At 35.1% G+C, this 16942-nt stretch overlaps 1 protein-coding gene and 1 non-coding gene across 4 annotated transcripts in view; one reads left to right on the forward strand and one right to left on the reverse strand.

The window, feature by feature from the left end:
* Positions 1 to 16942, reverse strand: part of NUF2 (NUF2 component of NDC80 kinetochore complex) — a 38047-nt gene that overhangs the window by 13149 nt on the left and 7956 nt on the right. For all 3 annotated transcript variants that reach the window (XM_043450614.1, XM_043450624.1, XM_043450631.1), the window contains exons 6-10: positions 8852 to 8949; positions 7636 to 7709; positions 5436 to 5532; positions 4230 to 4292; positions 1772 to 1909 (exon numbers count right to left, since the gene is read on the reverse strand). In XM_043450614.1, the coding sequence (XP_043306549.1) occupies positions 1772 to 1909; positions 4230 to 4292; positions 5436 to 5532; positions 7636 to 7709; positions 8852 to 8949 (470 nt within the window). The remainder of the gene's footprint in view (positions 1 to 1771; positions 1910 to 4229; positions 4293 to 5435; positions 5533 to 7635; positions 7710 to 8851; positions 8950 to 16942) is intronic.
* TRNAC-ACA lies at positions 1078 to 1150 on the forward strand. The gene has a single exon. It is a non-coding gene; the product is annotated as a tRNA-Cys (tRNA).

The following is a 16942-nucleotide window of genomic DNA, read 5'->3' on the forward strand; positions in this document are numbered from 1 at the left end:
TTGAACCAGTCCTAATGAGATGGATGAAGCTGGAGCCCCTTATACAGAGTGAAGTAAGCCAGAAAGATAAAGAACATTACAGCATACTAACACATATATATGGAATTTAGAAAGATGGTAACGATAACCCTACATGCAAAACAGAAAAAGAGACACAGATGTACAGAACAGATTTTTAGACTCTGTGGGAGAAGGCGAGGGTGGGATGTTCTGAGAGAATAGCAATGAAACAAGTATACTATCAAGGGTGAAACAGATCACCAGCCCAGGTTGGATGCATGAGACAAGTGCTCGGGGCTGGTGCAGTGGGAAGACCCAGAGGGATGGGATGGAGAGGGAGGCGGGACGGGGGATCGGGATGGTGAATACATGTAAATCCATGGCTGATTCATGTAAATGTATGGCAAAAACCACTATAATACTGTAAAGTAATTAGCCTCCAACTAATAAAAACAAATGGAAAATAAATAAATAAATAAAAAGGAAAAACAAATCACAGAAAACATTTGAATTCACCTATAATACTCCAGTGTGTATCTCTAACACAGAAAGGATGAAAATAAAATACCACCACAGGAGCTAAAACAAAAAAACAAAAAACCTTTCCTCATGAAGGATGCTAAATTGTCTACCCACTTCTACTTCTATCCCCTCCTAAATCTATCTCCCACTGTTAATTCATAACTTTTTTAAACATAAATCATACCATGTTCCCACATCCCCAACTCATAAATTAGCCAATGGTGCACTCCTGCTCTAATGGTAAAATCCAGCATCCTGAAAAACCTGCCTGTTGCCCACTTTTCCATCATCATCTCATACCATTCTCCTTCTTATACATCATACTTTCTTCCTTTAATATAACTTCCTCCCTACTACTTACCTCATACAATTGGCACATGCTGTTCCCTTTGTCTTGAATGCTCTTCAAAGCATATATTTACTAAGATAACCTCTGTTCATCCTTCAGATGTAAGCATAAATTTTTACTTCCTTCCCATCTTTACCTCTAACTTTCACAATACTAAACTAGAGTACTCTCATTATCCTTTTTGAAGCACCCTATGCTATTTAACTTCCCTGGTGGCTCAGACGGTAAAGCATCTGCCTACAGTGCAGGAGACCCAGGTTCGATCCCTGGGTTAGGAAGATCCTCTGGAGAAGGAAACAGCAACCCACTCCAGTACTCTTGCCTGGAAAATCCCATGGACCAAGGAGCGTGGTAGGCTACAGTCCATGGGGTCGCAAAGAGTCGGACATGACTGAGCAACTTCACATCACATGCTGTTTTTTATTTATTTCTCTTTTTGGTGCTTAAAAAACAAACAAACAAACACTGTTTTTAGAGCAGTTTTAGGTACACTGCAAAATTAAGCAGAAGGTACAGAATTCCCATATACTTCCTGCCTCCATACATGCATATCCTATATTTTTTCATACTATATAATTTAAAATTATATAACTGATTATAAAATTAACACCATCCTTCCTTAAGATATAGTGACTAAGTCTTATGAGGACAAATCACTTCTGTTTTTGATCACCCAGGGCAAAAAAAATTTGTTGCATAATTAAAAAAAATGTCTTGAATTATACTTCTTTTCTTATATCCACTTTAGAGAAGAGCTAAAAATTAGAGACAAAAGCCAAAAGTCTAAGAGGGAGAGATGTATAGATAATTTGGAAATTAGAAAATTAACACATGATTAAACAAGAGTTACTAAAAAATAAAAGAGGGACAGAAAAGCATTAAAATAAAAAGAAAACTCACTCTGGAATTTTTAAGCTTCTGGACTGTATCTTTCATTTTTTCTTTATAATTCTTAACTTTCTCTGGAGAATCCACAATTTTTGTTTTCAAATTCTCTTGTATTTCTTTCAAAGAAACCACTGACAATTTTAGTTCATTCTGTTGAAAAAACATTTAAATATATTAGATATAATAATAAAACTAGTGATTTGCCACTATAATAATGAAAAAGAAAAAAGAAATTGGATCTGATTTTGTTGTAGTCAGAACAACATACTAAATTCTGGCCGTATCACTTCCCTGCTTGACCGCTCACATTTGTCTGCAGGCCAAAGGTCAGGCTCCCTTGTACATTATGGAGCTCCTACTCTCCTCCCCGGTGTCATCTTCCACCAGCTTCCTGCTACACCCTACAGTCCGGTAATTCTAGTCTGCCTTATGTCTGGACAATTACAAGTGATCTCTTTCTGATCTCGGAATACTACCATTCGATTCCTGTACTGCAAATGAATTTCCATTAACCTTTGAAAATCCTCTTCCTACCTACTCTGTATTTTTTCTATAAACAGTAAAATCATGTACATGATAATTATAATTATGTATTTAATATGTGTTTCTGAATTAACTGAGCAACTTGGGGTTGTGAACAGTTATTTTTGCTTTCCCACAACCCAAAGAAAGTAATAGCACTGAGAAGGTACTCAGTATATGGTTATTGAACTAAAACAAATTTCCTTCTCCTGAATTTCAGACTATCAGGGGAACTGAAGGAAGGGTCTCTGAGAACTCTCTTACATAACACAAATTCAGTCCTATGAAAATAGAACAAAACAGCAACAAATAAGTATATGCATCTATACATGTGCATTTAATAGCATAGAAAAAGGACTGGTAAGGTATAACCTCTAGGGAAGGTTGGCTGCGAGAAGAGGGTCTTTCATCTCTCTCTCTCTCTCTCTCTAAATATATATATACATATATATATATATATATTTACAACAGGAATGTATCACTTGTATAATTTGTCTAAATTATTTTTAACCAAAATTTTTTTAAAAAGTTCTTACTTTTTCATCAACTAACTCAGAAGCAAAAACTGAATGTTTGAAACAATATATTTGTCATTTTATTATTAGAATTTAGCATACCACCACGTTATCTACTCTTTTAATACCCTATGAATTAAAGATCATTTTCCTTACATTAGCACTGACTCTTTATCACTTTTAGTCCCTTCACAAAAACTCTAAAATTTGATATTATATATCACTACAAAGTGATTTTATTTTAATATAGATTTAAATGGGACAGAGAAATGAATAAAATTGAACCATAATCAATACTACTCTGATAAAAACATCTGGCAATAAAAAGAGTGATAAAAAAATAAGGAATATATTATGCTAAAGTAAATTTCAGATAGTTATAAAATATAAATATCAAAATAATAGGGAAATCATAAAAGTACAATGGGAAAATATGGGAAAAAATGAGGAATGAGATAAGCCTTTCTATACATAGAATTAAACCCAAATGTAGAAGGCTATGTCTATCAATTTTACTACATAAAAACATGAACCTTCCAATAGGAAAAAATGATGAATTTCAAAGACAAATAGAGTTAAAACCCCTAACTCATGGAGGTTTAAAAAAAAATGAAATTAAAAAGGAACATAAACAGGTAATTCACAAAGTAAGAAATAATAACAAACCTCTGAATAAGGTGGTCTAAATCACTGAAAATCAAAAAAATCAAAATGAAGATGAGACATTTATTCCTCTATAAGAATGACACAGATTAAAAAGGAAAAAAACATAAAAATATCCAATTTTGACAACAATGCAGAGAAAGGAATACTCTCATATTCTATACTGATATCTTTTTAGAAGTCAGTTTGGCAACATGGGCCAAATTTAAGTGTAATTCTCTTTAGCCCCAAAACCCTACATTTAGGAATCTACTAAGAAAAAAAGCAGCCTGGTTGGCAAATATAGATGTACACATATAGGTGTGTAGCACGCATATGCTATTGTTCAATAGCAAAAAAATTAGAAGCAATGTGAATGTCTATCAATAGGACACAGGATCGACATTAAGGTGCAGTTATCAAAATAATGGAGATCTATATAGACATGAGAACTATTTATACTATAAAGTGAAGAAAAGCAGGTTTGAGTCACATAGAGTATAATATCATTTATGTAAAATTACACATATATATGTATATTTGCTTAGAGAAATGTAATCTGTGACATGTATCTGATTGTGTGATGAATTTGTAGGTGATTTTCACTTTTGTCATACATTTCTGTGTTTCTGTATTTTTTACAACAATAGCCATCTATTCTATTGGAAAAAGTTAAATTAGCTTCACTTAAAGGGAAGAAAGAAAGAAACACTTAATAATAACGCACAGTTAAAATACTCCTACACACAAGATTCAAACCTTAAATGCTAGTTAAATGAAAAGATGCTTACCAAACGCTTGGTTTTCTCTGAAATATCTGACTTCTTTTGTGAATTTCCCTCTTGCAGCACTATCTAGGGAAAAAAATAAACAACTATTTTACAGCGATTCAAACAGATTTAAATTTAGTCAATGCTTTTTCACAAAATAGAAGTCAGAAAGTAGAGGAATTAAACAGATTAGACCAGATATTCTCAAACTTTCTCTGTTCATTATGACCCTAAGGCCAAAATAAACCCCTAACAGATCCTTTATTGGGTCATTAAATTCAAATAACTGAGTATTCATGCCCTAACAACTTAGTAGCCCTTTGAAAAAGTAATACATGCAAATTGAAAGAAAAATACTATTTTTATGTTATTCTTAAACAGCTACAACTACTTCCAAATTGGATGGGTATGGGTATATTGTAAAAACTAAGTACTGTACACATCTTAGAATCATGAGTCACTGGCAATTTTCATTTCCTGTTGCATGATAATATTCACACAGCACTTGGCTTTTTATTATGCCAAAAGCCAAAAACCCAGGTTCAAAAGATATGAAAGGAAGGTAACAGGAATTCATGTTGAAACTGTGAACTACCTTGAGCTGGATACTCAAGCAGTGTATGACAGATGCTGAATGTTGTTTTCCTTTAAAATTTAAAACATCCTGAAGCACCCTCGCGGGCTTGCTGTAGCACCCAGGGTGCCTCAGTGCACAATTTAGAAACATCAGGATTAGATACAGAAAAAAATTTTAATTCTAGTCAACAACATCACATATACTTTTGATACCATCAATAATCAGTTATTAAAATTCTGCTGACCTGGACAACAGAAATATATATTCATTATAATGTGAACAAATGGACGCAGCAATATATCCTATTTGTTTAGTAACTGAAAGTAATGTGGTGTTAGCCCCTCCACATCACATATACAAAAAACTTTTGAAAAAGATCTAAGGTGTCTAACAATAGACACCGTTTTTATTTACTTATTTTATTTTTATATATGTAAATATATAAAAATATATATATTATTATTTATTTAATTGGAAGACAATTACTTAACAATGTGTTGTGATGGTTTTCGCCATACACCAGTATGAATCGGCCACAGGTATACATGTACCCCTCCATCCTGAACATTTCCCTCCTCTCATTTCCCTCTCCACCCCATCCCTCCAAGTTGGATACCCGGGCACCGGCCTTGGGTGCCTTGCTTAGATACCGTTTTTTGACGAAACTCTTGATTCAGCGATTGCTGCAGCTCCTGAATATCATCTGAAAGCTGCTTGAACTCTGCCTGCTCTTCAACTGGGACAGAACTGAACACAGCAAAATAAGTTAAAATAAGATGTATTAAGTTCTTAACCTTGAAAGTCCAAAAAAGGTCTCTGCTCTTCAACAACTTAAATGAAAAAAACTATCTGCTTTCATGTTTCTGAATTCTCATCCTTCCACATGACAATAATTTAAAATCCATGACCTGGACTCTACTACCCAGTAAAAACAAAAGTCAGATGAGCTCTTTAAATCCCTGCCACCAATCTATGCATGGTCTCATCTGCACACACATCTACCCTCACTCCATTCATTTTAGCGCTGATCCCATCTTTCACGGGCTCTCACCACCTCACACCTCTCTACTGTATCATCCATTTGTTTTGCTCCACAAATCCTTCCTAAGAGCACTTTCACATGTTGTAGTCTCTTCCATATGAATGCTCTCAACTTTAGTTTTTGATATGTGGTATACAATTGTTACTTTAATTTTCATTTCCTTGACTGCTATTGAGTTTAATGATTTTTACGTATTTTTAATGGTATTTGCACTTAATCCTCTGTAAATTCCTTGCCCATTTTTAAAATTATTTTTTCCCATTAGTTTGTAGTTCTTTGTATTTTAGGAATACTACATGGGCATCATTAGAGATTGAAACACTTTGCTGCAAATGTTGCAAATTTCACTTCTAGTTTGCCATTTCTCTTTTGACTTGGTTTATCATAAATTTTGTTGTTGTTCAGTCATTAAGTCGTGTCCAAAGCTTTGAGACCCCGTGGACTATAGAAAGCCAGGCTCCTCTGTTCTCTACTGTCTCTGAGTTTGCTCAAATTCACATCCATTGAGTCCGTGATGCTAACCATCTCATTCTCTACCATCCCCTTCTTCTTTTGCCTTCAATCTTTCCCAGCATCAGAGTCTTCCAATGAGTTGACTCTTTGCATCATATGACCAAAGTGTTGGAACTTCAGCTTCAGTCATTCCAATGAATATTTGGGGTTGATTTCCTTTAGGATTGACTCAATCTCTTTGCAGTCCAAAGAACTCTCAAAAGTCTTCTCTAGCACGATAATTTGAAAGCATCACTTCTTCGGTGCTCAGCCTTCTTTATGGCTCAACTCTCACATTCATACATGACTACTGGAAAAAAACATAGCTTTGACTTTATGAACATTTCTCGGCAAAGTGATGTCTCTGCTTTTTAATACTCTGTCTAGTTTGTCACAGTTTTCCTTCTAAGAAACAAACATCTTTTAATTTCATGGCTGCAGTCAACATCCACAGTGATTTTGGAGCCCAAGAAAATAAAGTCTGTCATTGCTTCCACTTTTCCCCTTCTATGTGAAATGAAGTGATGGGGTCAGATGCCATGATCTGCTTTGAATGTTGAGTTTTAAGCCAGCTTTTTCACTCTCCCCTTTCACCCTTGTCAACAGGCTCTTTAGTTCTTCTTCACTTTCTGCCATTATAGTGGTATTATCTGCATATTTGAGGCTGTTGATATTCGAACACTGTACAAACTTGCCATCTTAAATTTTATTATCTGACTCCTACTCCCAGTCTTTTCAGTTTACTGTTGTCTCTAAAGGCAATTTATGCCAGAGCAGGCTAAAAACAAAGTTTTTAACTGAAACAGAAAAACCCAAAACATCAACATATTAGAAGGGATAAAAAAATCCTTTTGTTCAAAATCAATATATATAAAGCCAAGAAATTATAACCCTTGAGTGATTTCTTCTCTTATCTGACCTTTAAGTCAAAACAAAACAAATCAAACAATAAACCTCAGGTGAAGGAATAAAAATTTTAAAGAATTAACTGATCCGAAGGAGAAAGACAGTCCTGTCAGTTACTGCTTACTACATAAGATAAATACCACTAGATATAATTTAGGAGCATAAGTTAATGGCTCTAAACATGTCTGGCTAATGTGCTAACAACAAAAAAAGAAAAGAATACACTATGTGTATATTAAGAGTTAAAAGAAGCAAAAGCTAGCTTTTCTTCTTGAAAAAAGGTCAACTTAAATACTCTATTTAGTAAGGAAGATAAAAGAGATGAAGTAGACTGTAGATTGTAAAATACTCTTTACCTTCATTTTGCATTTTGAAATTGAATTTATTTTATTTGTAAATTTCCTACTTACTCAAGTCTCTCCAATTTCATTAATGCCTCCTGGTGTGCAGTATTTAACTGCTGCATTTTGTCCACAGAAGATTTCTATTAAAGCAATTTTAACAATTTAATATTAGCATTTTTCAACATCAATCAGTGATGTGTTTAAAAAATATCCAGTACTTGCACACTCTACAACTTTCACCATGAGAATTAAGAAATTTAAGAAAGAATTAGGCACCTATGACAAATGAGTTAGGAATTTCTTTACTTATTCAACATACAAATGCTGAGTTCTTAACACAATTAATCATGGTGCTAGGTACCAGGAATAACTCCCAAGAAGACTAACTTGTAGTTCCTGGACTTAGATAGTTCAGTCTCTTTAACGAGTCAGAAAAATAAATATAAAACTATACAACTTGTCATAAGGCTGAATATAATGACATTCAACTCAACCTGGGTAATGTCTGAGAAGAAGTATCACAGAGGGTTCATAGAAATGATAGAAGTCTGAGCCATATCTTTAAAAAAATGAGAAATTAGCCAAGCAAAATTGTGTGTTAGTATGTATTGGCACACACATCTGTATGCTTTGGAGAGTATTTGATGTTTAAGTGGTATAGACTGATCATGATTTGTACAAGGAAATATTTATCTGTGTAGCTCAGTTGTTCAAGTACTAATTCTCTCGTGTTACCCAAGTGCTTTTCTAAAAGTATAGTACCCCAAACTGAGGGCAGATGGGAACAAATCACACAGATGACCCAAAATCTTTCTAAATTCTCTAAATTGTTGGTAAAAGGAATTTAAAGTGATTTACTTGATTCTTATAATGCAATGCTGAGCAAGCAGATGAACACCTAATTAGGCCATTATTTAGAAAGCAAATATAAACTTCAAATTTCTCAATTATTTAAAGAACATTACACTATCTATTAAACTCTAAAGAAAAAGAATTTGATTATCACTATTGTCTTCCCCCTCCATTTTCTAATAAAGGAAAAGGAGTCTCTGGTACAAAATTAGAATAAAAAACCCAGCCTCTCCCTAATGATACCAAAGAGAAAAGAAAATCTCATTCTGAGATAACCTTACTAAATTTGAAATTTCATATAAATATGTAAATTTGATTCTAATGGCCATTAAAAATTAGTTATCGTGACAACCACTTCAAGACATATTATTGGTGCATAAATGATGTTACTGATCTGGTATATGACCCCCAAAATACATTTGAATCTTACATATTGCCAAAGAAATTCCATATATGTCTCTCGGCATGCTTCTCGGAAGTGAATAAAGTTGATAATGCCGCTTAAAAACCGAGTTGTCCGTTTTGCCTCTAAAAATAGAAAGCAAGCCTTCTTAAATAAATCTTTGAAACAGTAAAAGTGAAAATTTATCTTCTTCCCCCATATATTCTGCTTATAGTATACAGAACAAAAATATTTGTATGCTAATTAACCAAAGTATAGAATATGTGCACTAACTTAATGATCACAATTACCTTAAAAAAAAAAAAAAAAAAAGCAATTTTGGCCATGAGAGAACAGAGACCAGATATACCATCCCATCCTAAACAACCAGAAAACCAGATAAAAAATATAAAATAACAAGTTGTAGACACTGAACTATAAGTAATCTATGATAGCAATTTCTAAGAGAGGTAAATGAGGTGAACCCTACTAACGCACTAGCCTACCACTTGAGTGAATTTTCAGGCTGTATCCTGGGGGAGACCACAAACAGAACTCTTGAGTTTTGCTGAGACATGAAGACAGAATTTAGAGTTTGGAGAGAACAAAAAAATTAGGATTTTTAGAGTTTAAAGAGGCCAAGGAAGCTAGAATATATAAAAACTCTATCTTCTTGACTCAGCCTTCATGAATATAGTCTATAAATACATTCTGTTGGTTCAGGAAGGTTCAGAAAAGCTATAGCATTATAAGGACAGAAAGGAGAGACCCAAATCAAACTTTTACAGCTGAAAAATAAAATATCTGAAATGAAAAATACACTAGATAGGATCAACAGCAGATTATATCTACAGGTGAAAGGATTAATGAAACTGAAAACAGCAATAAAAGCTATCTAAAATAAAAGTCAGAGAGAAAAAAACAAATAGAATATTTAGGAACTTAAGGACAATATCAAGCAGCATAATAAATGTGAGTCCTACAAAAAGGAACGGTAGAAAAAACTTTTATAGAATAGCTAAATGTTTTCCAAATTTGACAGAAACTTGAAACATAACCAGGCTTCCCTGGTGGCTCAGATGGTAAAGAATCTGCCTGCAATGCAGGAGACGTGGGTTCAATCCATGGGTCAGGAAGATCCCCTGGAGGAGGAAATAGCAACCCATTCCACTATTCTTGCCTGGAGAACCCATGGACAGATGAGCCTGGAGGGCTACAGTCCATGGGGTCACAGAGAGTTGGACACGACGGAGTGACTCACACACACACATAAACATATCCAAGGAACTATAAACATATCTAAGGAAGGGGACAAAAATAAAAGCTTCAAAGGAAAACTAATATAAAGAGAAAGTCTTATTAAAAACTGCCAGACATGAGGAGAATCAAGAGAGAATAACTCCAGGCTCAGTAAGCAATTAGTTTGGATTATTAACTTTCATGAAGAAACAGCTGATCACACCTTGGACTCACATGACACAGGGAATTGGAGCTGAGGTCCCTACAAGATGTGGGACTCTAGAAAGTTTATATCCTTAGTGAGATGGTAGATTAAGGGGATAAAATGCAGGGAAATGACAAAGTTAGTAGTGTTTCTGCATCGTCTCTGTGAGGAAATAATCTCCTCTGAGAACTCTAAATCTTGGACTCATTGCCATAAGGATTTTTATTTTAAACTATATATTTGATCTAAGAACTATCAAAATTAGGCATTTAGATAAAAAGCGGTCTTTGACCCATGATAATCCTGAAATAACTTCCAAAAACAAAAGATATCTCAGAAGGGATGTGGCCTCAAATCCCGAAGCCAAAGAGTCACAGGACTACTCTGTTGAAGATAAAACTTAAATTTATAATCACAAATGCATGTGTGTGTGTGTCAAGTACAGGCAGGATGTAGAGAAATTGAAACTACCACACAAACATCTATAATAAAGCCATGGGATACAACTAAATCAAGGCTAGAGGGAAATTTATAGCACCAAACATCTATGTTAGGAAAGAAGAAAGGTCTCAATTGATGGCCTCAGCTTCTATCTTTAAAAGACTAGGAGGAAAAAAAAAGAAAAGCAAACCCAAAGTAAGCATGAAAAAAGAAAGAATAACAATGAGAACAAAAGCCAATTAGACAAAAAACAGAAATAAAATACCTAAAAACTAGTGAGACAAAAAGCTGGTTTTTTCAAAAGATCAGCAAAATTGATAAACCTCTAGCCAGATTGATCAGGGAGAAGTAAATGAATGAAGAAACAAATAACTAATGTCAAAATGAGAGAGGGGACATCACTACTGACCTCAATGATACAGGAAAAATATGAGCAACTTTATGTTAATAAATCTGCCCATTTTAAGTAAATAGATAAACTCTCTGAAAAGGTAACCTACAAAAGCTCACTTAGTAGCTCTGGAAATAACCAGCATAATCCTTTATTTACTGAAAAAAATAAATTAATTAATAATTCACACCTTCTCACAGAGAAAACTCCAATCCCAGATGGATTCACTGGTGAATTCTATCGAACATTTAATAAAGAAATAATACAAGTTTTACATTAACAATTTCTGAAAATGAAAAAGGGAATCTCTCTAAACTCATCCTGAAAGGCCAGCAATATCTTGATATCCAAATTTGTCACTGCAGTAGCATTACAAAACAAAAAAATACAGACCAATAGCTCTCATGAACATGATAACAAAAACACAACAAAATATTAGCAAATCAAATTCAGCAATATGTTAAAAAAAAAAAACTATCATAACCAAATGGGATTCATCCTGAATACAAAGTGGACTTAACATTCAAAAATCAAACAATGTAATCCACTATTCTGAAGAAGAGAAAGCACATGATTTTCTCACCAGATGCAGAGAAGAAATTTAACAAAAGTGAACACCCACTCATGATACAAAATACAAAGAGAAGTTGCTTACCATGATAAACGCCATTTAAGAAAATCCTATAACTAACATACTTCCTGATAAAAGCCTAAATGCTTTCCCCTGAAGAATAGGAATAACACAATGATGCATACTCTCAACATTTTATTCAACATTATGCTAGAAGTCCTAGCCACTGCAGAAGGAAAGAAAAATAAGTAAAATACATCTAGATTGGAAAGATGTAAAACCATCTTTGTTCTCAAACAACAGGACTGCCAGTGTAGAAAACCCTAAGGAATCTATTCTAAAAATCTATTAAAAATAAGGTCACTATATAAAAAACAATTGTCTCTCTACACTAGTAATGTCCAATCAATTCAAAATTTAAACTGAAAGAAATATGCAATATCAGTTACAGATAAATTTAACAAAATGTATATGACCTGTAATCTGAAAATTATAAAACACAGTCATAAAAAATTAAAGACAACCTAAATAAATAGAGGTATAAACACTTGGATAACAAGACCTAATATTATCAAGTTGTCTCAATTATCCACCAAATGAACTATATATTCAAAGTAATCTCAGTCAAAATTCCAGGAGATTATGGAGAGTAGAGGGGCACAAAAGTGACAGGCTAATTCTAAAATTTATATGAAAATACAAAAGACCAGAACAACTAAAACAATTATGAAATAGAGAACAAAGTTGGAGAACTTAAACACGGCCTGATTTCAAGACTTACTATAAAGGCTAAAGTAATCAAGGTAGTATGGTTGGTGCAAAGACAGACATAGATCTATGGAGCAAAGACTGAAGCCAGAAATATATATATTAACTGACTTTTTAATGCAGAATTTTTAGAGCACTTTAGGTTCACAGAAAAATTAAGCAGAAAGTAGAGTTTCCATGTATTCTATGTCCTGATACAGACTACTCCACTATCAACATCCCCCACCTGAGTGGTACATTTGTGACAAAAGATGAACCTACACTGACATGTCATTATTAGTCAAAGTCCATAGTTCACATTAGAATTCACTCTTGGAATATACGTAGAAATCCGTACATTCTACAGATTTTGACAAAGGTATAATGACACAAATATAACACTGTATAACTACAGTATTATACAGGATAGTTTCACTGCTGTAAAAAATCCTCTCTGCCCTGGTTATCCATTCTTTCTCCCCCCGCAGTCCCTGGCAAACAATGATCTTTTTACTATCTTCATAGTTTTTGCCTCTTTCAGATTGTCATAATTGTAATAGTCCTGGAAACAGCATTTGCAGACTGACTTCTTACATTTAGCGATATGCATCTAAGATTCCTGATGTCTTTTTATTGCTTCATAACTCATTTCTTCATAGCACTAAGTAATATTCCCCTGGCTTGATGTACTAGTTTATTCATTCACCTACTGAAGGATGTCTTGCTTGCTTCTAGGTTTTGACAATTATGAATAAAGCTGCAAAAAGATGTCAGCAGGTTTTTGTGTGGACATGAGCTTTCTAGACGTTTGGATAAATACTAAGGCACATGACTACTGGGTCACACAGTAGGGATACACTTAGCTTTGTGAGAAACTGACAACTGTCTCCCAAGGCTGCTTTGCTATTTTGCATTCCCACAAGCGAGAAATCAAAGTTCCTGCTGCTCCATATCCTTCCTCATCAACATTTGGTATGGTCAGTGTTTTAGATTTCTGCCGTCCTAATAGATGTGCAGAATGTACACTTTTGACAAATGTGCCAGGGTAGTTCAATGGCAAAAGGATAATGAGTGGTGCTAGAATACTTTGATAATCATATGCATAAAGGAAAAAAAGTGAACCTTGCCCTTAGCCTCACATAATATACAAAAATTTACGCATTAAATAATAAAGGCTGAAACTATAATATGCTTACAGCAAAATAAAGGAGTAAAATTTAGCCAAATGAATACTTGAGGCCAAGATTTTCTGACAGAATGCAAAAAATAGTTTTATGAATGACAAAAGAAAAATCAATTCAAATACCAATTAGAATATTCAATTTATTAGAATATTCAAAATTCAAATATATTTTGCTTTAGAAAAGACATGGTTATGAAACTGAAAAAGCAAGTAACAGACCAAGGGAAAAATTTGTATAACACATATCTGATAAACTACTTGTTTCCAAAATATCTGAAGAAACCTTCCAACTCAATCATAAGACAAACAATTCAATTTTTAAAAAGTAGCTAAAGGATTCAAATAGATACTTCACCAAAGATATATGGAGAGCAAATAAGCATGTGAAAATTTACTCATTATTATCTAGCCATGAAGGATATGTGAACTGAAACCATGAAACATAACTGGACAGTCTTTGCGTGCACGCGGGCTCAGTCATGTCCCACTTTTTGTGATCCATGTACTGTAGCCCACCATGCTTCTTTGTCCACGGAATTTTCCAGGCAAGAATACTGGAGTGGGTTGTCATTTCCTACTCCACATGATCTTCCCTGACCCAGGATCAAACCCACATCTCTTGTGTCTCCTGCATTAGCAGGTGGATTCTACACTACTGTGCCCAGAGACAGCATTTAGCATGTCCAATTAAAAACCTACAGTATCAAGTACAAGGAGGATGTAGAAAAACTGAAACTATCACATATTGCCAATGAAATTCACTAGAGCTTTACGATACAGCCACTTAGAAGAACAATTTGGCAGTTTCTTAAAAAGGTTAAGCATGTGCTTATTATGTAAACCAGCATTTCCATTTTTAGCATTTATCCCATCTGAATGCAGAGTTCCAAAGAAGAGCAAGGAGAGATAAGTAAGCCTTCCTCAGTGATCAATGCAAAGAAATAGAGGAAAACAATAGACTGGAAAAGACTAGAGATCTCTTCAAGAAAATTAGAGATACCAAGGGAACATTTCATCAAAGATGGGCTCAATAAAAGACAGAAATGGTATGGACCTAAGAGAAGCAGAAGATATTAAGAAGAGGTGGCAAGAATACACATAAGAACTGCACAAAAAAGATCTTCACAACCCAGATCATCATGATGGAAAGATCACTCACCTAGAGCCAGACATTCTGGAATGCAAAGTCAAGTGGACCTTAGGAAGCATCACTATGAACAAAGCTAGTGGAGGTGATGGAATTCCAGTTGAGCTATTTCAAGTCCTAAATGATGATGCTGTGAAAGTGCTGCACTCAATATGCCAGCAAATTTGAAAAACTCAGCAGTGGCCACAGGACTGGAAAAGGTCAGTTTTCATTCTAATCCCAAAGAAAGGCAATGCCAAAAAATGCTCAAACTACTGCACAATTGCACTCATCTCACACGCTAGTAAAGTAATGCTCAAAATTATCTCCAAGCCAGGTTTCAACAGTATATGAACCGTGAACTTCCAGATGTTCAAGCTGGTTTTAGAAAAGGCAGAGGAACCACAGATCAAATGCCAACATCCGCTGGATCATCCAAAAAGCAAGAGAGTTCCAGAAAAACATCTATTTCTGCTTTAGTGACTATAACAAAGTATTTGACTGTGTGGATCACTACAAACTGTGGAAAATTCTTAAAGAGATGGGAATACCAGACCACCTGAACTGCTTCTTGACAAATGTGTATGCAGGTCCGGAAGCAATAGTTAGAACCGGAAATGGAACAACAGACTGGTTCCAAATAGAGAAAGGAGTATGTCAAGACTGAATATTGTCACCCTGCTTATTTAACTTATATGCAGAGTACATCATGAGAAATGCTGGACTGGATGAAGCACAAGCTGGAATCAAGACTGCTGAGAGAAACATCAATAACCTCAGATATGCAGATGACACCACCCCTATGGCAGAAAGCAAAGAAGAACTAAAGAGCCTCTTGATGAAAGAAGAGAGTGAAAAAGTTGGCTTAAAGCTCAGCATTCAGAAAACTAAGATCATGGCATCTGGTCCTATCACTTCATGGCAAATAGATGGGGAAAGAGTGGAAACAGTGACAGACTTTATTTTGGGGGGGCTCCAAAATCACTGCAGATGGTGACTGAAGCCATGAAACTAAAAGATGCTTGCTCCTTGGAAGAAAAGTTATGACCAACCTAGACAGCATGTTAAAAAGCAGCGACATTACTTTGCTAATAAAGGTCTGTCTAGTCAAGGCTATGGTTTTTCCAGTAGTCATGTATGGATGTGAGAATTGGAGTATAAATAAAGCTGAGCACCAAAGAATTGATGCTTTTGAACTGTGGTGTTGGAGAAGACTCTTGAGAGTCCCTTGGGCTGCAAGGAGATCCAACCAGTCCATCCTAAAGGAAATCAGTCCTGAATATTCATTGGAAGGACTGATGCTAAAGCTGAAACTCCAATGCTTCGGCCAGCTGATGCAAAGAGCTGACTCATTTGAAAAGACCCTGATGCTGGAAAAGACTGGAAGGTGGGAGGAGAAGGGTACATCAGAGGATGAGACGGTTGGATGGCATCACTGACTCAATGGACCTGAGTTTGAGTAAACTCTGGGAGTTGGTAATGGACAGGGAGGCCTGGCATGCTGTAGTCCATGGAGTCACAAAGAGTCAGACATGACTGAGTGACTGAAATGAACTGACCTGAAAACCTTTGACTGTGTGGATCACAACAAACTGAGGAGAATTCTTAAAGAGATGGGAGTACCAGACCTTACCTGCCTCCTGAGAAACCTGTATGCAGGTCAAAAAGCAACAGTTAGAACCGAACATGAAACAACAGACTAGTTCAAAATTGTGAAAGGAGTATGTCAAGACTGTATTTGTTGCCCTGCTTATTTAACTTATATGCAGAGTACATCATGTGAAATGCCGAGCTGGTTGAAGTACAGCTGGAATGAAGATTACCAAGAGAAGTATCAATAACCTTAGATATGCAGATGACACCACTCTTACGGCAGAAAGTGAAGAGGAGCTAAAGAATCTCTTGATGAAGGTGAAAGAGGAGAGTGAAAAGCTGGCTTAAAACTCAACATTCAAAAACCCAAGATCATTGCATTCGATCCCATAGCATCATGGCAAATAGATGGGGAAAGAATGGAAACAGTGACAGGCTTTATATTCTTGGGCTCCAAAATCACTCAGATGGTGACTGCAGCCACAAAATTAAAAGACACCTGCTCCTTGGAAGAAAAGCTATGACCAACCTAGACAGTATATTAAAAAATTAGAGAAGACATTTTGCCAACAATGATCTATATAGTCAAAGCTATGGTCTTCCCAGTAGTCATGTATGGATGTAAAAGATGGACCATAAAGAA

The sequence above is a fragment of the Cervus canadensis genome, chromosome 2 (assembly GCF_019320065.1).
Source record: "Cervus canadensis isolate Bull #8, Minnesota chromosome 2, ASM1932006v1, whole genome shotgun sequence".
Lineage (NCBI taxonomy): Eukaryota > Metazoa > Chordata > Mammalia > Artiodactyla > Cervidae > Cervus > Cervus canadensis.